Source organism: Vanessa atalanta, chromosome 7, assembly GCF_905147765.1.
Source record: "Vanessa atalanta chromosome 7, ilVanAtal1.2, whole genome shotgun sequence".
NCBI lineage: Eukaryota > Metazoa > Arthropoda > Insecta > Lepidoptera > Nymphalidae > Vanessa > Vanessa atalanta.
Window position 1 is genome coordinate 2,641,562 of NC_061877.1, and position 25,402 is coordinate 2,666,963.

Sequence of the window (25,402 nt, forward strand, 5' to 3'; positions counted from 1 at the left end):
TTTTCAGCCTCTTAATTGCCTCGCATATATCTTAATGTATCAGCGGTTAGACGCGCCTGTTTGTGGGGCAAACACGAGGAGGGCCACTTAGAAACATTTTCAATAACGAGCTTTGAGCCTGAAATATTGCCGACGGCTAGCTATAAAAATGTAAGTTATATAGACTGCAAGCAGTTATGTGTCTAATGTCTTTGATGTAAGTGCCATTATCACGTGCATAATTATGGAACTCGGATGCGTAAGTTGCGTTAATAAATAAAGATTCCTCCGCTAGGTTAATCGCTTTTAGGCTTGTACAGACAATATGTTATTGTCACATAATTTAGGAAACGGTGGATTAATTCGATCGAACGATTCGTGTCGGAGCGGATGGCGTTTTATTTCTGGAAACTATTCTTTCGTATCCATTACATTTTGTTGGCAGCTTTAACGAATAAATTTTCATACATCAACGTAATGACCTTCGCTGTTATATTTCGATATATATTATTCCGCCCATAATTTAAATGAGATATTATTTATATTCGTTTAATAATATATAAATTGAATGAGTATTTCATAAAACAGTTCATTATATTATGTTGTAAATGCGAGTTGTGTCGTCTTTCATTCAGTCGCCGTCTTGTTTTATTTCTAAGCGGAATCGTTTGATGTTTATGTCGCAACTAGTTTCCTTCAGCGGCTTCGCGCATTTATAAGGGGAATATGCAGGTGTTAGATACTGTATTTTAAGTATACCGGGATAAAAAGTAACCTAAATTAAAGTAAAAGTTAAAGTAAAGTAAAAAGTATGTCCTAAATTTTATTCAAATCCGTTCTGGCGTAATTGACGAAACATGCATCATGCGTATTATATTGGAAGGATATATAAAGTTATATTATACTATAAAATATACTATATATAAAGTTATAGCTGATAATGTTGACAGACGGTAAAGGTTACTAATGGAACAGTTGGAACAATTTATTATTTTTAATAAAGATTTTTGTATGGATTGTCATTATTTTGTTTAATCGTCGTCTGATATTTTGATCGCCTCGTATTTTCATCTCTATATTATAAATCTTATAAAAGTAATGATAGCAACAAAATAATCATTGTAGCTTCTTGTTTATCAATGTATTCATAGTGACTTAAATTGAAATTTCATTTTTAATTTTATCATTTAACCCAAAACGGTACCCATGTTTATTTTATAAATAAATTATTATGATATCTATATTATAAATAAGAATTATAGAATAAAAAGAAAGTTTTCTTTGTTTAAAATTCAGTATGAATTATTCATTAGCGAAACTATTGTTTTTTTTTACGACTATCGAATTTCTAAGTGGATTTAAATTGACATCTGTACCGACAAATGAGGAGACGTTTTATTTGCATTGCCTTGCTAAGAAAAGTACTAAAACATAATATATATAACTTAAACAAGAAAGAGCAGCGAGTTTCAAGAAGGTTTTACTATATAAGAAGCTGCATTTCGTAGATTAACTCGGTGTAAATTTAGACTATTGAGTTAATAAATAGAATACGTATAGACATATTTTCCGATGCAAATGACCCATTCGATACGTCCAAGTCTCAACATCTATAGTTATTACTGAGTTAGTATAATAAAACGAAACAGAATCACCAAAAGCACTCGGGCATTACAAAGGCATTAATCTCTTAGCAGGGAAACTCGAGAGTACAACATTTTTATAATTAGAATCGTAACAAATCACCGCTCCATTAGCGATGTACCGTCGACAAGATTAACGACTCGTCCGGATAAGGTAACAATTATCCCGCGTATCCCGGGATCCGGGATATCCCGCGGGACCGAGACTGATGGTCGCCCGATCGATTTTACTCTTCAAAATGAAAAATGTGTTCACGCGCACATCTTTTGATGTCGGGCGCTTGAAAAATTGGTAAATTTGTATTTATTACGGGGCTGTCTTTTATTGTAACAACTTCGTTCGAACCTGTAATTGGAAACATGTGGGTAGGACTTTCCTTCATGTATTATGAAGGCATAATTTATTTTGAAATGTTATTTTTGTTAGTTATTACAAAAAGAATAGTTTTTTACGTAACGGATAAATTCTTAAAATTATATTAAATATATATCAGCAGTTACTTCATAACTGTAACGAATGTATTCGATTAAAAATTAATCATTATTATATAATTTATAGGTTTTATCTTTCAGGTATATAATTGAATATGACGTATATTTGCTTTGATAAGAGTTAGCAACTTAAATGTAAACGGGTTACCAAGCGATGTGAAAGTTGCAAGTTTGATCCTGACAAGTTTAACGCTTAAATGGATTTGATTATAGGAAAATAATTCCTTAATACCTGCTTATATTATTTTTATGAAAAAATACACAAAAAATGTATTTCCGAACTTTTAAATATGAAAGAGCCATTTCAATGTCACTTTATAGCGATCGAATCGAAACGTAATTATAGCCATTTCACCGTTTTTCTATTATATGTACTATTTTTTTTTTTTACGTTATGTATAACTATCACCGCCCATGAACACCTGCAAAACCGGGGTGCTTGAAGGTGCATTGCCAGCCTTTAAGAAATGAGTACGCTCAAAGGTTCCCAAGTTGTATTGTTTCGGAAAAACCGCCGGAGAAAGCTGGTTCCACAAAGAACGAGGCAGAAAATGTCTTAAAAATCGCTCTGTTGTGGATTTTCGGACATCTAGGTGGTGGGGATGAAACTTTCAATAAAGGTTCGTTCGAACTTGTTTCAAATTCGAATCGGGAACATGTAGTAACCATATATAAATTAGCAGAATTATCCCCAATTACATTCCAGCTGAGAGTTATTTTTGCGAGGAATAGATTTGAGAACGTATCGATACCGTTTCGTAGAATTGTCCCCACTTGATCTTTATTTGTATTTTTGAAAGTTTAATATTATGATAAAAGATTAAGTAACAACATTAAATAAGGCAAATAATTTCAGACATGTTTTCGTGTACTAACAGGAAACACATAAACGGTTAGAAATAAAGTAATTAAAATAAATTGTTTTATTAATCGTCACGATCACGAAAGTTACAATGTAGGCATCGTTATGTGCAATTATATTACTTAATTATACTAAGTTAGGTTCATTAAAATTTTATGACCTTAAACCGATGAAAGATAAAATATTTTTAGGGTTCCTCATTAGTCAAATGAACCTGTTCTTTTTTTTAAATTAAGAAATTAGAAATCTACAAAAGCATGCTTAATAGGCGTAGTGTATGGTGTTTTAATTGGCATATGGAAATAACATTTCGATATTGTAAATCAGTTAAGAAATTATTGAATTTGTAAATTTAAAAATCGAGTTTGGGAGGTAATTAATTTATGTTGTTTCGACTTTATCAGAGTCGTGACTATAGTAAATTTAATTTTTATGTAAGCCTTTTGCAGGACAACCCTTTGAACACCGATAAATATATACGATATATAATACTTGCTAAACGATTAATGCAGTTTAGTTTGACTACAGTCATAAGTGTGTACTGAAATAATTAGAAGAACTGTTTAATATATTTTAAAGTGTCCAAGTTGAGGCTGGAAATGAATGTAATCATAACTGCTATTTTGTCTCACTCGCACTCAAGAACTCACTTCACATCTCACGCTAATTTGATGCACTTTTGAAACTCGATCACGTACGTGATCGTTAGGTACGTCTCGTACACGATCTTGAAATATCAGTTGGTTCTTACTGAATAACTCTTTAAGTGACCGATCAAATTGCCATATAAAATGCAATATTCCTTATTACCATTAAAAATAACATTTTAATACTCTGTAATGTCATCCCTTTTGACATTTTAACGCGTAGCGTAAACAAGTGACGGCCTTCTTCATCGACTGGTACATATCGTATGCATCTCATGTCAGATATAATTATTTGATCATATTGACTTTTGAATTATATTCCATACAGGCTATATAAAGATAGTATCGTCCATGTTTTTTTTTTTTTACTTTTTTTTCGCCTTAATACATTGGACTCTTAAGATATTTTAATTATTCCATACATCACTATTGCACCACCAACTTTGTGAACTAAGAAGTTACGTCCCTATGTGATGTTGCAAAACATGACATTTCAAAATTGGAACTAAAGTAACAAATTGTAAAACTATGATAAAAAATACTAGCACATATTTAATACCAAATGATTTTGACAACATGACAAACTACAATAGACACTAGACAGCCAGGCTGCCTAATATATTAATTTACCGACTTAAAACTAATTTATGATTTCAATTAAATATATTTAAGTTTATCAACAATTAACCGATTACATATTACAATGCAAAAAATCCAATAAACATAAAATACGAACGGTTTAATAATTAAAGATTTAAAAAAAGTCTAATTTATAACACATTTTTAATTGAAAGTAATTCTAGAAGAATTATGTACTTAATGTTTTATGTATATTATTTATGTTTTACGTTTTACGTACTGTGTTATTAACACGATGACATGACACGTCACATGGCGTGATCGAAACAGTCACAATACTACATACAAAGAGATTATTTAGTTTGTTAACGATTTTTTTGTTTTATTCATAATAATTTTCGACATTAGGGCTATATTTCATTAAATTTAATGTTGGAGATACAATGTTTTACCACTGAAACTATTTAAAAAATGATTTATTACCGACCTAAAGTTTATGACAATTTTTATTTTTAGAACGTATGAAATGAATTTACATTTTTTGTTCAATATAGAAAATAACCAGACGAGAAGAACTGGTCAAAAAAAATATAAACATTTTTTTACAGATTTAAAAAAAATAGTAGCGAAGGTATAATATTAATGTATATTTTTTTTTTAATTTGAAACAAACGTTTTATTCGGCCAGTAAAATCATCACAACTTCTCGTTAGACATCCCTCGTTATCGAAAAAATCTGAAGATATATTTGGATGTATATCATTATAATGATTATGTGACTTAAAGACAATTATTAATTATTAATTATTTATGTTATATAGTCTAGCATGATCAAAAACACAAACGGAAACCGTAACAATATGAAAATCCAATTAAAATTTATATAAAAAATTGTATTCGAGTTAAGAGGATTTAGGATCCAACCACAATGGTTATTAAGAAATAACCTATATTTTACGCAACATCGTCTTACTGAAGTAGCTCTTCATCCAGCAATTAATATAAAAAAGCAAATTACTACAGTATTAAATATTATATGACATGTACGATATTATTTCTCAATAATGATTTTATCTAATACTTTTGTTACTATAAAATTATATATTTTACTTCATATAGGATTCAATCATCAAGGATTGTAACTACATTTAAAAAATTGTATAGTCATCAATTCGAAAATTGATATTGTGATGCTGTTGGAAATAAAAAATACAAGACGTAAAAAGAGATACATAAAAAATTACGTAAAACTTAAAATAGAAAACATCGCCTAAAATTATAAACAACACGTCGAGTGGAGATATGATTTTATTTTGTAGAAAAATCTAGCACAAAAAAATCTACCACAGCTTCAATAATTGACTCTAATGAAATTCGTCACAGTCAATTGCAACCATTGTAATAACCTCCATTCAATATTCAATTCTCCTTTTAGATTACTTTCTAAATAATAAGAACGAAAGGTATTCATAATAGTAATGCAGTAATTCACTCAGTCTGTCAGTCTAATTGTGAACGTGACAAAACTGACACAAAACAGAGCGTAGCGTGACGCGTCGCAGATAAACAGTGGCGAGCGGCACGTCGCTCGGGAATTAACAAAAAATAATTAATTGCCCGACTAATGAATACGCCGAGTTTACAGAGCTCTGGGTAGCGTTTGCATCAGCATAAATCTCTACTTATTTACATATAATAAAAATGTAACAGTGTTGTGTATGTACATGAAACATTTTTAGAAATGTATAATTATTGTAGATCGTAAAAATACAGACAATTTTTTTTAATATATGTGAACTTCAATAAAAAAGGAAAGCTTTATCGATATTAATGATAGCAGAGGTCGCTATAAAATGATTTAAAAGTTCAATAATAATAACTCACTTATTAAAAGTTGAGCGCAAAGCATATCAGCAACAGAACAACGACGTTTCTTTATTTGACTGGATTTGATTACGAAAAAATTGATAACGTATTTTATAAATTGCAACATCAACAATTGAATATTTTGTCTTTTTTAATGTTATGTCTTAAAATATTGTTTTAAATTTAGTAATAAAACTATTCAATCTCAAGTATAAACAAATAAAATAAAATATTTAATCAAAATTAATGTTCATGTGCATCGTACCTCATTCCCCGAGGGTGGAGTTAGCCCTGATTTATTCGGATCATTTCCGCCACTCTTGCGGCTGTTTAGCCGACTCGCTGCTAAATTAACCGACAATTCAACACCGAACCGTATTACAGATACGTATGCAGGGTATTTAATCTTTACTCTTAATTAAATACAGTGATATGCGGTTCAGTAAAAAAATAATTTAATTTATATTATATTTTTTTTAAATCAACGTCATGATAGAGTAAAAGACTATCTGATATTTATTACTCTGTGCATGTTTGTAAAGGAAGCATATATTTATTGATAATGTGCTAATTATAATGTTCTAATACATATGTATAAAACATAATACATAATGCATGTTAGTTGTTATACTGTTTTATGAAGGCTTGTCTTTACTACATAGTTGGTCTGGTTAGCTTATAAGTCGGCACCTTCTAAGATCTTAGGTTCAAACTTCGGGTAGGGCCAATATAAGTTGGATTGGATTTTTTTGTTAAGATGTTTAGAGTTCGAAGTTTAGAAGATGGTAGTGTTTATTTATCTATTGACGGATTGCTAGAGTGCTGGAATAAAGTGCCCTGTACACGCACACACACTTGTACGTATTAACATCGTCTTCGTTGAGCCAGTCGTTTCTTAGAAAAATGCAATAATGCTCAAATCACCGAATTAGTCAAACCCGTCTGCTCTGGCCAACACCAAGAGCGTTTTTCTAAAGTCAAACACGCAAATAGGAAGGAAGAATAGGAGGGAATATGTATGTATACGAAAACTTAGATCGATCGGAAATATGGGCTATAGACAAAATCATCGTCGATTCATAAATTTTCTTAAATATTTTAAGAATACAACAAGATCACAAGCTGCCTAACGAGAGCCTCTTAAAGTGTTGGTCGAGGCTCTTGGCCATTAGACTATTCGCTGAAACGACTATAGGCACAACAACTGCTGTATCCACATCCCACATGTCGACAACCTCGTGAGCTAAGTCGAGATATTTTATTTGCTTATCTTTCTCAGCCTTCACGAGATTCTCGTCATGAGGGATGGTGACATCAACAATTATCGTGCGGCGCTCTGACCGATCTATCACCACTATATCAGGCTTGTTGGCGACAACAGTCCTGATTATAGATCGGTCCCAGTACAGTGTGATACGACCATTCTCGAGAACTGGGTCGGGCACATACCTGTAGTATAGTACCTCTGATACCACAAGACCGTATCGAAGTGCAAGTTGTTGATGGATAATCTTGGCCACTTGATTATGTCTGTGCAAATACTCTCCGTTAGCAAGACGAGAACAACCGGAAATAATATGTCTAAGGGATTCGCCCGAAGTGTGACACGGCCGACATATGTCCACCATCCCTCACAATATACTTCCGGTAATTGTTCGTCATGATAACTTCGCCCATAATTGCACAGATAAAACCTTCGGTTTCACCGAATAGGTTACCGAACCGTAGCCAAGATACGGACGCCATAAAGTCCACATCGGGTCCATGAAGGGCCCGATAGAAGCGTCCGTGTAACTCCTTGCTCTTCCATACCCCCTTGCGATTCTCAGTACTTAGTACTACGGATTTGCGCCAGTTCTCTTTGCCCAAGGAGAGCGGAGTTAGCCCCTTGTCCATTGTAACTACATCTCGGTGCATATCCAAGTCAGTGTGGAGAAAAAACTCCCTGAGTTTGTATACCTCACGGTTATGTAGGGTCTTGGCATTTAAAAAGCCTCGGCCACTCATCTCCGTGGGATATACAATCTCATCACCTATCCATATCCAAGTCAGTGTGGAGAAAAAACTCCCTGAGTTTGTATACCTCTCGGTTATGTAGGGTCTTGGCATTTAAAAAGCCTCGGCCAATCATCTCCGTGGGATATACAATCTCATCACCTATCCATATTCAAGTCAGTGTGGAGAAAAAACTCCCTGAGTTTGTATACCTCACGGTTATGTAGGGTCTTGGCATTTAAAAAGCCTCGGCCACTCATCTCCGTGGGATATACAATCTCATCACCTATCCATATCCAAGTCAGTGTGGAGAAAAAACTCCCTGAGTTTGTATACCTCACGGTTATGTAGGGTCTTGGCATTTAAAAAGCCTCGGCCACTCATCTCCGTGGGATATACAATCTCATCACCTATCCATATCCAAGTCAGTGTGGAGAAAAAACTCCCTGAGTTTGTATACCTCACGGTTATGTAGGGTCTTGGCATTTAAAAAGCCTCGACCACTCATCTCCGTGGGATATACAATCTCATCAACTATCCCTTTGAGGAGAAGGTTTGGAGCATATTCTACCACGCTGCTCCAATTCGGGTTGGTGGAATACACATGTGGCAGCATTTCTTTGAAATTAGACACATGCAGGTTTCCTCACGATGTTTTCCTTGACCGCCGAGCACGAGATGAATTATAAACACAAATTAAGCCAATGAAAATTCAGTGGTGCTTGTCTGGGTTTGAACCTGAAATCATCGGTTAAGATGCACACGTTCTAACCACTGGGCCATCTCGGCTCTCTCTCTCAAACTATCTCGATACCAAATTTAATCTAAATCGGTTCAGCGATTCAAGCGTGTAGAGAAGATAGAGTTACTTTCACGTTTGTAATATTATACATGTGTATTTTTTTACTATCTTTATTCTTCAATTAGAGTGAGATGACACGCACACTAATGCATATTGTAAGCACGAGTTTCACGCACACTAATGCAAGCCGATAATTTAGCGTTCGTAAATAAATCTTTAATCGACAGAAGGAAAAATTTAAGACATATTTGTTCCTTTGGTAATCGTTATACGACTTGAAAATAACTTAATTTGTAATTTCTTAGTAATAAATAAACTACCTTCAATTTTAATGGATGCAAAATAATCAACAAAACTAATAACAATACATTACCGCGAACTAAACCCACGATGAATCCAAACTTCCTTTGTGATTAAGCTTATAATAATAAACTACGTCGGATATCCTACATCATTTAAATTTCTTGAATCGTGATCTCTATTATTATTGCAGTAAGGCTTATATTAAACTGCAATACGTGTAAAATTAAATTTGGATGGATTTTGTCGCAATTTATATTTTGCTGCAATTATCTTTCTTATTTGTATTGGAATAAGGTTCAATAGTATTATTATTGCGTGTAGTGTTTTGTTTGTTGATATGATACGTTGGTTCAGGGTATAAAGGCGTAATTTGTGCAGCAGTTAGTGGTTTATAGGGTTGCCATCTCATTGCTTTTCCTTACATATACTCGTAAGCTTTTTTGAACAATTTAAAGAAGAAAAGTTAAGTGCAGCTTTACACCGACATTCGTCGTCCTCGTCGCTAAGTATGGAATCTGAGATGTTATTTTCCTTGTGCTTTTAATATTGGCTTACTCCCTTTCAATAGATATTATACCTACCTAGTAACCTCATATACGAGCGACATAGACCTTTATCACATTAGAGTAATGTTTTGGTATCTCTGTAGTATCGTTGCTCTAACACAGAATCTGAATCCCGGCTTAGCCAGGGAACAATTATTCGGGTCGTCTACAAATTTTAAATCGAAGAATAAACATAAAAGCAGTTTTTCGACTAGAAACGTTGAAATTATCGGCTTTTCTCTGCTTCTTCTTGAATTACTCTTGTTTATTGAAAAAAACTGCATTAAAATTATTTGCGTAATTTGAAATATATACGGCGGGAAGCGACTTTGTTTTATACGATGTAGATATTTTTTATGGAAGCTCTCATAAGCATTTTTGAATCGTCATGTTATACAACCTATGTCATTGAGATAATGAATTATTGTGAAATGTTAGCCAAACTCTAGGAGAATATATATCTTCTCTTGTTTTAAACAATACTATGAATTCAAGTAAGCCAAACGGTGGGCATGAGTCGTGATTTAAATTTGGTTGTTGTAAACGTTGATTTTTATTATTATATTTAGAATAGCAGCCCTAGTGGTAGGCTAAGGGCCTACGTTCCGGCGAGTGTTTATACAGGCTGTTTGCAGTCTTGTTAGTGGAGGATTGGCTTGTAGCTATTTATTCTGGATCACCGTGATGTATGTCCGGATTATCTTAGCTGGAAGTTTCCGTTTGATTTTTAATTCCTTTCATATTTCACAAAAAATTGAAGAAAAAACATTCGTAACTAAATCTTCCTAACCTTTTAAATATTTTCTATCATCACCACATAACTAATGTCTTTGTTTTGTTTTCTCCTCGACCTAATATTCTGTTAGAGTGGTTACGACAGCACTTGCCTTTGCATTGCTTTGCGGGTCGTTTCCTTTGATCTATTGAGACTCTTAAAATGTAACGGGGTAATAAATACAGCGCGTTCTAAAACGGCGTCGATAGACAACGAATTCATGCATGGCGATTAGTTAGATGTTTATACTGTGTGTACTATATCTTTATATGATTTTTTTTTTTTTTTTTAAATAATAGTAGCAATGCCCTTATTTAATAAAGGCATTACTAATATTCCTATTTAAGCTCATCACTTGTGTTAGGAGAGGGGAAGCTAATAACCCAATGGATCAGGATTGAACCTGCGACTTATTACATCGCTCGGAGGCCCGTAAACCATTGAGGTATTGACGCTTCTAAGCTAATATTAAAGTCAGTCAAATTTTATCTTACTTTATAATAAATTATAAGCGTTAAATTAATAAATATTAATGCATTATTCTGATGTTATTTGGCTCTTGAACGCCGCTGCATTGTTGATAGTTTTTGAGCTTTAACCGAATTTTAAAGTTAATAATCCTCAGGGTTCGCATATGACTCGACTCCGTCCGATGGTAAATGGTAGTGGAGTCCAAACAATCAGGAAGAATGAACTGCACTAGTCGCCCACAAGATACATCTTCACGCCTCGTTTGAAGGAACCCTGGTTATGACAGGATGGAACACGTCTACTGGTGGAGAATTTCATTTTTGGCGGAAATAGATTTCAATAGAAAACGCTCAGCGCCGCTATCTCTCGAAGCCAACGTTAAGATTGGAGGGTGTCTGAGACCTTTACGTCGCCGATAATGTGTTTGTGATTCATGTGTGTCTCGAATGTATTTTTGCCACGTGTATATCCGCCAATTCACACGAAAGCCGAATAAGCCCCAAATCATCTATTGGGTGAAGCGGAGACTTCTGCCTAACATTAAAGCAGTTTCTGGCAATTCCTAATTGAGTAATTGAGAATAAAAATTGAAATTATAAAAAAAAACTGTAAGACGGCATATCCTTTATAATTATTCAGAGTTATTTGTTTAATGAAAACAATATACAATTATTAGTGTGGGACCTAAAAATGAATACGATAAAATCAAACGTGAATTTTAAAACGAATTGTAACAACATTTACAATGAAAATGCTTTTAATTTAATTGCTGATTTTAAACTTAATGATACAGCTCACTGACGTTTTCCTCCGTTACGTATCGATCTGTCTGTCTATACAATGTCAATTACAGCTGGACGTAATGGTCGTTTTAATATAAAACTTTCTCGTTACGAAATTAAGGAAAAAATTTTGGAAAGCATAGATATACGAACTGATTAAATACTGGTTTGTGAGAAATAAAAAAAAAACATTATTTTTTTTTGCATTGGTACTTTTTGAAGTAATCTTTTAACGTAAATTTTGTCAACAATTTTTAAATTAAGAACACGTTACATTATTGATACGTAATTAGTGTTTTCGAAAAGTGTTTCGTTTTTTTGCAAACGCGATGAAATCCGTTATTGGAAAAAGAAGTTATTAGTATAATTATATTTATAAAATTACTTTGTGTTTAAAAATAATTTCGAATGAAGAAAAACATAGTGAAGTAACAAACATGTCTCCTGTATTTACGGATCAACGAATGTCATATAGACGTTGTTTCGTATTTGTTTTTTTTTTTTGGAGATGAATTAGCTGTTAAAGTTATTCTGTAAAATTGGCTTACTGGGCAGTAACTTCGTGTAATAGGTCTTATAAAATAATCGTATCAAATATCTATGTAATTACTTTAGTTGTGTATAATTTTTATTTGGACGTTTAAAAACACATTTCATACTAAAGTGCTGGTTTAATTTGTATAAAAAATTTATTCAAAAATATTTTAAACAAATTATACTATACGATAAAAATGTCGGGTATGCAATTCTCTTAATACGCGCTCTTGGCCTATTTATTCATGGTTGAAAAAACTTTTCCAATTATTCAGTAGCTAACGAAACGTCACATTCATCTTACCAATTAATATATATTATTAACAAAACAAATTTACTTTTAATAAATTTATTACATGAATTTAAAATAATAATTAGTTAATAACAAAATACTTTAATCAATTTCTGGTTTGCTAATATTATTACATAAACAGTTTACAATGATACGCCTGACCGTATAACGCGCTGCTTCCCGCCAAAAAGTGAATGCCTTTAAAAGACATCTGACAGCTTGACGCATGACGTTCGGAAAGTCACACTAATTCTCCTTATACGGCCTCTCCTGATGTCCTGGCGTCCTCGTCAGTCTGAGGTCCAGCTTCTTTATCACCTCGGTCAAAGGCGCTGATAATTTCCATAGGGTAATTTATACTCGTAGGGGTCAACTCATCGGTTTGGTCTACACCTGCGAAATTCCAAATTTATTGTTAGAACATGTTAATGTCAACAGTAGACATTTAAGCCAGACTAGACATAACAACTAAAAGGTCCAGTATGTATTCACATAGGACTAGACATACAACAGCGAGGTCTAGTATGTATTCACATAGGACTAGACATACAACAGCGAGGTCTAGTAGGTATTCACACAAGACTAGACATAACACAGCAAGGTCTAGTAGGTATTCACATAAGACTAGACATAACACAGCAAGGTCTAGTAGGTTTTCACATAAGACTAGACATAACACAGCAAGGTCTAGTAGGTATTCACATAAGACTAGACATAACACAGCAAGGTCTAGTAGATATTCACATAAGACTAGACATAACACAGCAAGGTCTAGTAGGTATTCACATAAGACTAGACATAACACAGCAAGGTCTAGTAGATATTCACATAAGACTAGACATAACACAGCAAGGTCTAGTAGGTATTCACATAAGACTAGACATAACACAGCAAGGTCTAGTAGATATTCACATAAGACTAGACATAAAACAGCAAGGTCTAGTATCAAAGTAGAAGGAATAACTTACTATCAAAGAAAGCGGCACACTCATCAGGGGTCCATTCTCCATTCCAAGGCACCATATACTGAGCGGCAGCATAAGTCAGCTTGCCATAGTCTCCAGCCACAAGCCGTAACTCATATCGTCCATTCTCAAGAATTCTTGTCACCTTATAAGGGCCACGCATTCCAGGATCTAATTTTCCTTTAGATTGAGAGTACTTAATGACGAATACAAAATCATTGACTTGAAATGCGCGAGGCGATTCACGTCCCTTATTCACATATTCATTTTGTTTCTTTTCATTTTCTTTGAGACGTTCGGCCGTCCTTTGCCTAGCTAACTCCCGTAAAGACTGGCGATTTGATCCCGAATAATCAGTAGCCACATCACGGACTAAAGCTTGTATCACAGGAGTTGTCCCCTCAGAACCAATTAAAAGGTTCAATGGAGACATTTGTGTCGTCTTTTGCTTAGTAATATTGAGCACCAACTGCAGACGCCATAATTCCTCAGACCACTTCTTCTTTTTATGACTAGCCTCTATGCGTAACATATTAAGTACAGTACGCACGTATCGCTCCACCTGACCGTTAGCATGGTGCATCTCAGGTGTTATATGATGTATGTTACACCCGAAACCATTCATCCACTTTATGAATCCCGATGACTCAAACATTCGACCCCTATCAGTAACGACAAGACGTGGAGTACCAAACAGCGATATAACATTTTTAAAAACACGCTTTAATTCATCAAGATCTTGTTTGTAGAGAGCATACATGAGACAATACTTAGAAAAGGCGTCGATGACTATCATTACATGTTTATAGCCATATGATTCTGGCAAAGGCCCTAAAATATCTACATGAAGCGAGTGGAAAACAGTATCCGGCTTAGGCCATGATGAAATAGGTTGTAATGATGCTCGCGGGATTCTCTTATAGGATATACAGGTTAAACAATGACTTATGTATTTCTTCACGAATGTGAAAAGACCAGGAAACCAAAAGTAGTTTAAAATTAGCCCGATCGTTTTCTCTACGCCTACATGGCAGTTTTCATCATGAAAAATCCTGAGCAAACTTAATCGATAACCTTTGGGTATGTAGCACAATAAACGTGGTTGTTCACCCACAGGCGTATATTTGTAGTAGAGGATGTCGTTCCTTTTTTGGTATCGACTAGCATCTAACTGTCCTTCACCTAACTGTTCCATAAGTTTTTGCGTCTCTTCATCTCCTGATTGCGCTATCCGTGCCCAGTTGCGTGGCCTATCGATGCTATTTATTACTCTGATGGGATTGCGACTCAAATAGTCAGCATGAGGCATTAAAACACCTTTTCGGTAAACAATCGTAAAAGAAAAATCCTGTAAGTAAACCCACCATCTTGCAACACGGGGTAGGAGGTCCTTTTTATTTTGTGTAGCTTTCAAAGCGTTGCAGTCAGTGATAACCTTAAATTCAATACCTATAAGATAATGGCGAAAGTGACGCAGAGCTTTGACCACCGCCAAGGTCTCTAATTCATAGGAATGATAACGTACCTCAGCCCCTTGCGTGACCTGACTATAATAAGCGACGACGGACTTGCTACCATTTTCACGAATCTGAAGTAAAACGGCACCATATCCAAGACTGCTAGCGTCTGTGTGAACTTCAGTTACTCGGTTTGGGTCAAAGATAGTGAGTACTGGTTCACTTGTTAAACATTTAATAAGATTTTGTCAAACTTGTTCCTGTTCTATACCCCATTTAAATTCAACATTTTTCTTTGTTAAGCGAGCAACACACGAGGTTTTAAGGGCGTAGTTTTTTATGTATTTTCGAAAATATCCAGCTAATCCTAAAAACTGTCGAACCTGTCGAACATTCTCAGGCACCGGAGATTTGACTAAAGCAGTTATTTTTGACTTTGATGGCCGTACTTCTCCATTCGAAATAACACGACCTAAATATTCAATTTCGGTGTTTAAAAACGAACACTTTAATAGATTTAAAGAAAAACCGGCATTAGTTAAAGTACGCAGGACATCGTGCAAAAGCTTTAACCCTTCCTCAATGGTATCACTTACTAATAAAATATCGTCGATATATACCATCACCTTGTTATCATTAATAAATGAACGCAGCGTGTTATTAATAATACGCTGAAACACTACTGGTGCATTAGCAAGTCCGAAAGGCATTTTTAAATATTCATAATGGCCCTCGGGCGTGACAAAACCTGTTAACGGAATTGATGCATCGTCTAAACGAATCTGGTGAAAGCCAGACGCCATATCTAGTGTTGTAAAATAACGTCCTTTACCTAAACGATCTATATGATCCTCGATTAACGGCAGAGGATACCTATCCTTAATCGTCACCCTATTTAATGCGCGGAAGTCAACACACATTCGATCCGTTCCGTCTTTTTTCTTTATTAATAGAATTGGGCTGGCATACGCAGATTCGGATTCACGAATTATACCTTTTGATAAAAGGTCTTGTATTATTTCGCGGTCTTTGAGTTTTTCATTAATTGACAATTTATAAGGTCTATAATATACAGGCGTATCACTGTTCAAGCGAATGTGCATACTACCTGTAGTTACTGTAGAAGTAGCAGTTCCAACAATCATAAATTTCGAATATTCTTTTAAAATGTTATTAAGATTCTCATAATCTTTACCAACCAAAGGGGTTTTAATAGAATGTTCATTCGCTTTTACAATTGAAACATTTGTAGAGGCAGGACTGTAAGATAAATGCTGAAAATATTTTGTACGCACGTACGTTACGCCTTCACGGTTGAGGACATCAGTACCAATTATAATAGGTGCGTTCATACTCTCACTAGGCACAACTAATAAATCAACTTCAAGAGTGATTTCTTCAAATTCAATAAAGAGAGTAACATAAGAAAACACTCGAGTGATACCTTGTCCGACACCTTTTAATTCACGATAAATCGGTTTCATAGCGCATGCTAAATGACTAACCACGGATGACGAAATAAGGGACACGTCTAAAGCACCGCTGTCTATGAGGATATCAATAGGTATCCCTTGAACCACTCCAACCATTACATCTCTAGAATTATTTAATTTAGGCAAAGAACAAAAATTAACGTGACTTTTTCTCTGATCGGATCGTTGCTTAGCAAAACAAACACTAATATGATGACCGAGTTTTTTACAATACGCACAAGTTATTTTTGTATTCGGTTTTACATCGTTATTGTTTATTGTTAACTTTTTATTTGTCGGACAAACGGCTTGTTTGTGGCCCGTTTGACCACAAGAAAAACACTTATATGTCGTAAAAAGTGGTGCACGCTTAGTCGTATGTGATTTTATTATGTGTTTGCGTGTTCCAGAATTATATGACAAGGAATTTTCATTTTTAACTAATACTGGCTTAACGAAGGTAGACAAGTAATTAACTAAATCACTGGGCATAAGTTTTCCATTAGTAGCTGAGGCTTTTACATGTGGTTCATTAATTCCCCGTATAACAATTGCGCTAATTAGTTCCTCACTTAAACCTTTTACCATACGCAAACGCAGTAACGAACGACGAGCATATTCGGCATATGTAGGATAATCGTCAGAATTTGTACTCATGACGTCATACAAAATATTAGCCACATCAACATTTTTAACACATAAGGATTTAAAATCATTTTTAAAATTACTCCATGAACGATCCGTGGTGACCCAATCGTCTAACCAAGACTTTGCGTCTCCCTTTAGGCAGTGTCCTACGCGTGACAAACATTCTATATCACTCCATTTATTAATACTTTGTGCGCGATCTACCTCATCAAACCAAGAATCAATATTATGAACATTAGGATCAAAATTAGACACGTAATAGTCGCGAGAACTATTTTTTAAATGATGGATAGCCTCAACAATCTTCGTAGCAGTATCACTAGTCATATTATTATTATTTTCACTATTAAAATTAGATGATACAGGTACCGAGGATCTATCTTCTAATGCATTAAGACGAGTGATAATTGTATTCAATGACTCACGTAATTCTGAGTTTTTAGAAGTACTTCTAGATCGCGAACTGTGGGTAGAACGACTACGGGAACGATGACGACGCTTCGAAACGTTATAATCCCTAGAACGGCTACACTTGCGCTTTCCCATAGTCACAATTTCAATTAATCACAAAACAAAACGCAAATTACGTTTAACAAGAAAAAAAATTAAGTTATTAAGAATAAATAGAAAATTAACCAGAAATCAACAAAAGAAAAAGTGAGTTGGAAATCCCACTTCTGATATTAACAAAACAAATTTACTTTTAATAAATTTATTACATGAATTTAAAATAATAATTAGTTAATAACAAAATACTTTAATCAATTTCTGGTTTGCTAATATTATTACATAAACAGTTTACAATGATACGCCTGACCGTATAACGCGCTGCTTCCCGCCAAAAAGTGAATGCCTTTAAAAGACATCTGACAGCTTGACGCATGACGTTCGGAAAGTCACACTAATTCTCCTTATAATATTATACTGAATATAGGCCAAACTCGGCTCTCCCGGATGAGTGCGACTAACGGCTTTGGTCGCGCTATCAATAAATTCGATAAGAAAAAATAGAAGACTAACTTGTGAACAAAAACAAATTTACTTATTTAATTATATTAAGAAAAATAAATAATAATCATAACTTATCGCGACTTAGCGTGTAACCTCTACCATATGGCTTTTTGGGCTTCAGCCCAGGGATTGGATTCAAGGGGGCCCCAGCTAAGTCAAGTCAAAGTCAAATATAGATGCGAAAGAATCCATAACTTTATTAAATTAAACAGGTCGAATAGTTTCAAGTCTACGTTCAGATATTTCTTAGGTGGGCCCCTAAGTAGTGTTAGCCCAGGGCCCTCTAAACTTACGGTCCGGCCCTGCGACTTTGGATCTGGGTTCTGGCTAAACATATATTGGGTTTTTTATTGTTGGCGCGAGTAAACTCCTCGGTAAGCACGTAGCTCACTCTTGCTTGCTCGAATCTTTGCGATCGCGTAGGAAAGTGTAAGTGGGAGATTGTAAGAGTTAGGGCAATAAATATAACATGTCCAAAAGACGAGCGTGAAATATCAGAATTTGATATGCGATATTGACTAAAATAATTATGAAATTTATGACATATACGTATAAAAATGGCGTATCACCGTAACAAGAATTTTTAATATGTCTTAGATAAAATATGATTATAAATTACTGTTTACACATACAGTCTGATAACTTTGTCAGACTTTTTTTGCTATGCCAGTACTTGTTTGGTATTATTTTATGTATTCTATTCATATCTGGATAATATGTGGTGGAATCATCTTGATTAAACAACAAAAAAAATTATACTTCGGCTTCGTCAAGGCAATTAAGAATATCAAAAGCTAGACCGATCTCGGATGTTTCGGAGTTTTAAAGTCATCTGATAACATAACAAACAATAATACCGATAATAAATATTTACTGTCTAAAAATATGAACACATTTCTTCGCAATAGAGAATGGCTGTATCGCTATAAAGAGTGTATCAATATGTGGGTTTTAACGCAAACCAACCAAGTTGTGCTCACTTCTACTTTATAGGGAGTTTATCGTTATAAAGGATAACGTTATAAAGAGTTTACACTGTATATATAATTATGAATAAATATGAATAAATATAAATATATATAAATGTGAACTAAAAATAGTTACTGTACAAATTCTGACCGCGTCGAATGGGTGGCAAGAATGTTAGCTATGCTAATGCTAAATATAGCATATTTTATTATATAAAAGCCATGTGGCTATATGTGGATGTCATAAGAATTAACTAAGGTTGTTTTTGTTAAGCGAATATATCGACCAAGCATAACCGCTTAAGTACTACCCGTAATAAAAATTTAATGACTCTGTAAGGTATTCGTTGTGTTGACAACGGATGTTCAAATCACTGTTTTTCAATCGAACTAGTACTTCTGTTTATTAAAGTCACTATAGCTCGTATAGGTCGTATTTTATTTTATTTTCATTAAGACAACCAACAGTAGATACAATATCACATGCAAAATAAAAAATTACATTTCAATATTATCAAGGCAAAAGTTCTACTACTTACAGGTAGTCTCACCATGCATTATCATATTACACAATGTTATTATTGAAAATATGAATTAAACATAAGCATAATAATTAAAAATAATAAATACAATACATTTTTGAAACTATTATATAATAAATAAAAACCATATTATTAGAATTGAGCACAAATAAAACTCTTTATTTTTCGATTGAATTGAGGGCGACTATCGTGATATATGTTTAAATCTTTTACTTTAATACTGATGGCGATGTATAATAATGATAATCTCGATATGATGGAGTTCCTATTATATATATATGTATGTATATACAAATAAGGTGGAGTTCCTACTATATATTTATATATGTATTCACAACATTTCTTAATACATTTACGTTACTGCATCCTACATTGATAAATGTTAACGCAGTTACTACGTGTACACGAGTCAATTGTGAATTCCGTAGGTAAATCCACTAACGACACAGCGTATTGACGCATCCGTCCTTCACTTGTCTGTCCGTCTGTCTGTCACTGAGAACGCTGTCAATTAGCGTTGCGTTGAATTATTTGCTTTTTTGCAATGTTCGTAAACGTTCCCCTTTGATCATTTTGTTTTTAATGGTGTAGTGGTTGTAATTGCGAAATGAATTTCATTTAATAAATTTGTTATTTAGTTTAATTGACGGTTTAAATTAATAAAAAATAAGTTACAGCCTGTAAACATACCACTGTCGGGCTAAGGCCTCCTCTCCCTTTGATAATGTTTGGACCTGGTGGATTCACGATGCTTTCCCTCACCACCGAGCATGAGTTGAATTTAATTCAAAAACATAAAGTAAGTACACGAAAATTCAGTTGTCCTTGCCTGGGTTTGAACCCGCAATCATCGGTTAAGACACACGCGTTCAAACCACTGGGCTTATATTAGTAACATTTATAGTAATTGATGTAAGTTGAATTTAGTCTCCTTATTAACCATTTTTGTATACCTGTATAACTGTATAACACTACCTATATTGTCGTATTAATATCACACTGTCTTTGAGTGATAGCGCTTATTATATAAAAAAAAAAATCATGACACTGTGATATTCTTTTTTAAAAAGGAAATTATCGAATATCTTAATTGAAAGGTATAAAGATTAAACCTTAAGCAAAATTAAAACACGTCTAAATATAAACGTATTGAGAGATTTATCATTTTAATTATGTTATTGGAGATAATAGAAAAAAACATTGAACAATTAAAAAGAAAGTCGTCAATTGAGATGTAAAGGACTCACCTTTCAACACTTACACGTTCTCTTCTTATCACAATCTTTTTAAACCATATGACATTATTCAAAGTTATCTTAAAAACATGTGCGTGAAATAAATAGAACGATTTTAAACGAGTTTCGACAGCTTCCGTGGATGCAAATGGGCTTTCAACTTGGTAACGACAAGTCAAAAATTTTGCAATACACAAATCGTTCATGGAGATTTATAATTTAAATGTTTAGATTTAAGTGTCAAAATGCTATGAAATATCAGAGGCAGTTTAGATCGTGCGCCAGATTGTAAGCCTAAGTGCCGATTTCCTGACCATCCTGTCAGTGCTAAGGAAGCGATAAATACTACCAACAAGTGGCGAATTGTTTCTGTTAACTGTTTTATTGCTTGCGGTTTTTGGTTATAATTTTGGAGCTGTCAAGTGTTGTTTATTTATATTCGATTAGCAAAATGCTCTTATGAACAGACGGTTGTCTGATATCCACCTGCTGTGAATTTCCAACATGCAACCAGTTGGGTATCATTTCTGTCTCGAGTATTTTCAGATATTATACTTGAGGGTATTATTTTAAAATTTACGGCATTTAAAAGATAAAATACAGTATGTTTATTTCCATATCACGCTGATGAAGTCGTAATGTTTATCACTTAATTATAAAGGACGCGAGCAAGTGATTAGTGTAGCGGTGTTTGCAATTTGTTTCTGCTAGATCGCAGCTACGGTCTCCTTTCATGAGAAATAATGGTTTTTTATGGCATTGGTTGGCGGACGAGCACATGGGCCACCTGATGGTAAGTGGTCACCACCGGCCATAGACAAAGGCGCTGTAAGAAATATTAACCATTCCTTGCATCACCTTTGCGCCACCAACCTTGGGAACCAAGATGTTATGACCCTTGTGCCTGTGATTAAACTAGCTCACTCACCCTTCTAGCTGGAACACTACAATACAGAGTACTGTTATTTGGCGGTAGAATATCTGATGAGTGGGTGGTACCTACCCAGACGGGCTTGCACAAAGCCCTACCACCAAGTATCACATATATGTAAAGATTTCTAGAACCTTCGTTCGCCTTATAGAGAGTTGGAACGGGTCATTGTTATATAGAAGATTGTTTTATTATACAATTGATTGGATTTCTATTGTATTATTTATTTTTAATATTACTGTCACATCCATATTTAGATATTAATCGGATTTTCGCCGCGATTATACTTTATAAGGTTGCTGTGTCCAAAAGGTTAATTCCCGTAAGTCTACAGAATTTGTCCGTCGCTCTTTCACTCGTGGTATCATTAGTACCGTATATGTAATAGCTGGATAGTTGTAATGTTTGCAAAGTACATATAATTTTCAACGCTATTATGACAACTTATACCAATAAAACGCCCAAAGTCTCGTAACAAACCTCGAACGAAGACTGTATATGTTCTATGTATTTTATTGCTGTAACTGTTCTATAAGTAAAGACTTGTTGCCTATTATGGAGGAGATTTTGGATCTTTTTATATCATGCTGCTTTAAAGCGGGTTGTTAAATATACAAGTGGTTTTTATCGAATACATGTAGGTTTAGTCACGGTATCATTGTTTATCTGCCGCCAAGCAACAGATTATAAACACATATGAGATTTGGAAAAACAGATGCGTCATTTTGGCGTAAGATGTTTGGTATAAAAAGTTGCCTATGTCCTTCCATGGAGTTCAAACTTACTTCAAATTCAATACAGTTGTTTGGCGACGAAAGAGCAACAGACAAATAGACACAGTTACTTCGCATTTATAATATTAGTATAGATTTATCCTGTGCTTTAGACAATTGAACTGGTTCAATAACGCGACGAAAATAATTTATAGAGCATTTGTATAAAGTCGCCATTATTTTTTGTATGTCATGCTTAGGTAAGTATAACGGAAGGTCGGTTACAGTATTCATACGTCTAAGTTCTGACAGCAACATGACTGCTAATGTAAGCAGACCATCATTTTTCATGCTTTGTGTATAACGTCAAGTCACTCCCCTCGCGATCCCTGACTCGTCCCATAAATAATTTATTGTACAACCCGATTTACATAATGGACAAGTGCCTTTGCTTGATGATCTCCAGTTTTTAAACTTTTTTTGTATTTACCGCTATAGTATTTGAAGCCAGTTGAATGAATGAATAATTGATCCCGTTGCTTAATTCTTTATTTTGTCGTGGTTGAAATACAAAAAAAAACATACAATACATTAAAGAATTTTCTTACATTTTTGACAGATTATCATTAATGATTTAAATGTGTACGATATTACAACCATTAAAATAGAAAATATACAGAATTCTGAAACGATAGTAAAATCCACTACTAAAATAGAATATTAAATGTATAAAAAATGCAATTTATTATATTAATTTAACTTACTTGGTAGTAGGGCTTTGTGCAAACCCGTCTGGGTAGGTGGTAAATATTCTTCCGCCAAACAGCAATAATTAGTATTTTTATATTCTAGTTTTAAGGGTGGGAGAGCCAGTGTAACTATAAGCATATAGGACATAACATCTTAGTACCCTTGGTTGGTGGCGAGGGCGTGGGATTGACTATGTAAGAAATGGTTAATATTTCTTATAGTGCCAATGTATATAGGCGGTGGTGACCACTTATTATCAGGTGTCCAGTTTGCCAGTCCGCCTATAAGTACCATAATTTAGAAAAAAAATACGATAAAATTATTATATAGACAAGACGAGACACGTAGAGAAACGAAAATTCAAAAAATATCCTCAACTTAACGAACAAGGCAAAATGAAGTTCAAAGAAACCAAAACTCATAAAACAATGGACATAATTCATCACAAACCGACGATAAAGAATCCAGAGCATTTGCTACAGTGCTGTCCATATAAATTGACCACGCACAGCAGGACCGACCACTGCTCTGATTAATATACTGCGTGAGCTTGCATACGTAACGAATGCTTTTATATTATACCGTCTGAGGCTTGAGGGAATGTCAAATGCAATGACTGGAATTAAGTCGCGGAGTTCACGTTTTTGGTACTTGAAGTGGACGATATTGTCAAATGTTCAAAGAATTACAAGTGAAGTATGAAGTCATTTATATGATTTTTTTTAACTGTGAAATTTCTGTGTTCTACGTTTTTTAAAGCGTTATATTTCAATGGTATTAAGTTTGTACGTGAATGACTCTATGGCACAGGAGTCAAAACTTCCCAATTCAAGGCTGCGGCTGAGCAAGTTTAACAGAAAAACTTACTTCGCATCCAATCATGGAATCGAACGTAGCACCTTGTATTGTTTAGCCTTATAATGTACTAAACTAACGAGGCTATTAATATTTAACTATAAATAACGTGATCGGACGTTACATATTTAAATTATTGAACATAAAATACTATTAAAATTATCGATATAAATGTAAACCAAATTCATAAAACGAACGATAAATTCAACAATATATAACATTCAATTGATTAATATAAAGACTCAATTGTACAATACATTCCACAACAAAACAACAATTTATACCGATCATTAATATTTATCTACGAATAGAAGTAAATTAGCCGCGTCGGTATCGACAAGCGACATGTCACCGTTCACATTGACAGCCGGCTGAGTGATTAATGTCTAGTGACCGTTTCATTTAACAATATACATTTCGCCAGCCCATTGATCGGACTGAATTTCTAATGGCATTGTGTTTTAGAAATTCGAAATTTAAATTCTATTTTAAATTGATCTGGTTTTTTTTTAATGTATGTTTTTAAATGTCTAGCAGAAATGTTTATTCGTTTATTTAAAAACTAAGCAACTGCAAATATGTTATGATTTTTTTTTTAAATAAAAGATTGGTATATTTTTAAATACCGGTGTTCTAAATAAGTTATCATCATCATTCGGTTGTCCTTGTCTTGAAATAGTATTTGGCAGACTTATAGCCGTCTGCCTGATGACGCCAACCCTTCTTGGTAATGCTTTTGTTAGTAGGTTGGCTTCCTGCCACTACGCGGGTGGTTAAGATGCTTAAATGATCCATGGTATTGATAGATGTGCTTAACATTTTTTTTTCAGCATCAACGACACGCACGGAGTCTCACCTGACTCAATTCTATTTGACGGCATCCATCACAACGCCATGATCTAAATCATTAAAACATCAGTATCAAAAACATAAGAATAGATTGGAATAGTTTTTAATATTTATAAAAAGGAACATCAAAGTTATTGTTTTTTTTATAATTTATGGGAATATTACATTCAAGAAACGGTTTACGTTTATTCGAAAACTAATCACTTAGAGCTAAGCTGAACTTCTAATGTTAGCCAAGTCATTATGTTAGGTTATGTTAGGGAAGGGAAGTCTATAACTAACATTCAAACGGAGATTATCAAGGAAATCACGTGTCGAAACGCATGTCTTATATAACTAAAATTGCACCAATAAAAATGAACAAATTTTAGATCACCATAATAGTTTCCAAAATATCTCTCGTATTGCTGCACTTACCCTTATACTCGTAATATATGTA

The 25,402-nt window shown here is 34.1% G+C and overlaps 1 protein-coding gene across 1 annotated transcript; it reads right to left on the reverse strand.

The window, feature by feature from the left end:
• Positions 1-12,693: 12,693 nt before the first annotated feature.
• LOC125065357 lies at positions 12,694-14,034 on the reverse strand. Its single transcript, XM_047672918.1, has 2 exons — positions 13,536-14,034; positions 12,694-12,960 (listed from the first exon to the last, which is right to left on the reverse strand). The coding sequence occupies exons 1-2, from the start codon at positions 13,963-13,965 to the stop codon at positions 12,824-12,826; spliced, it is 567 nt and encodes a 188-aa protein (XP_047528874.1). The 5' UTR covers positions 13,966-14,034; the 3' UTR covers positions 12,694-12,823.
• Positions 14,035-25,402: the final 11,368 nt, after the last annotated feature.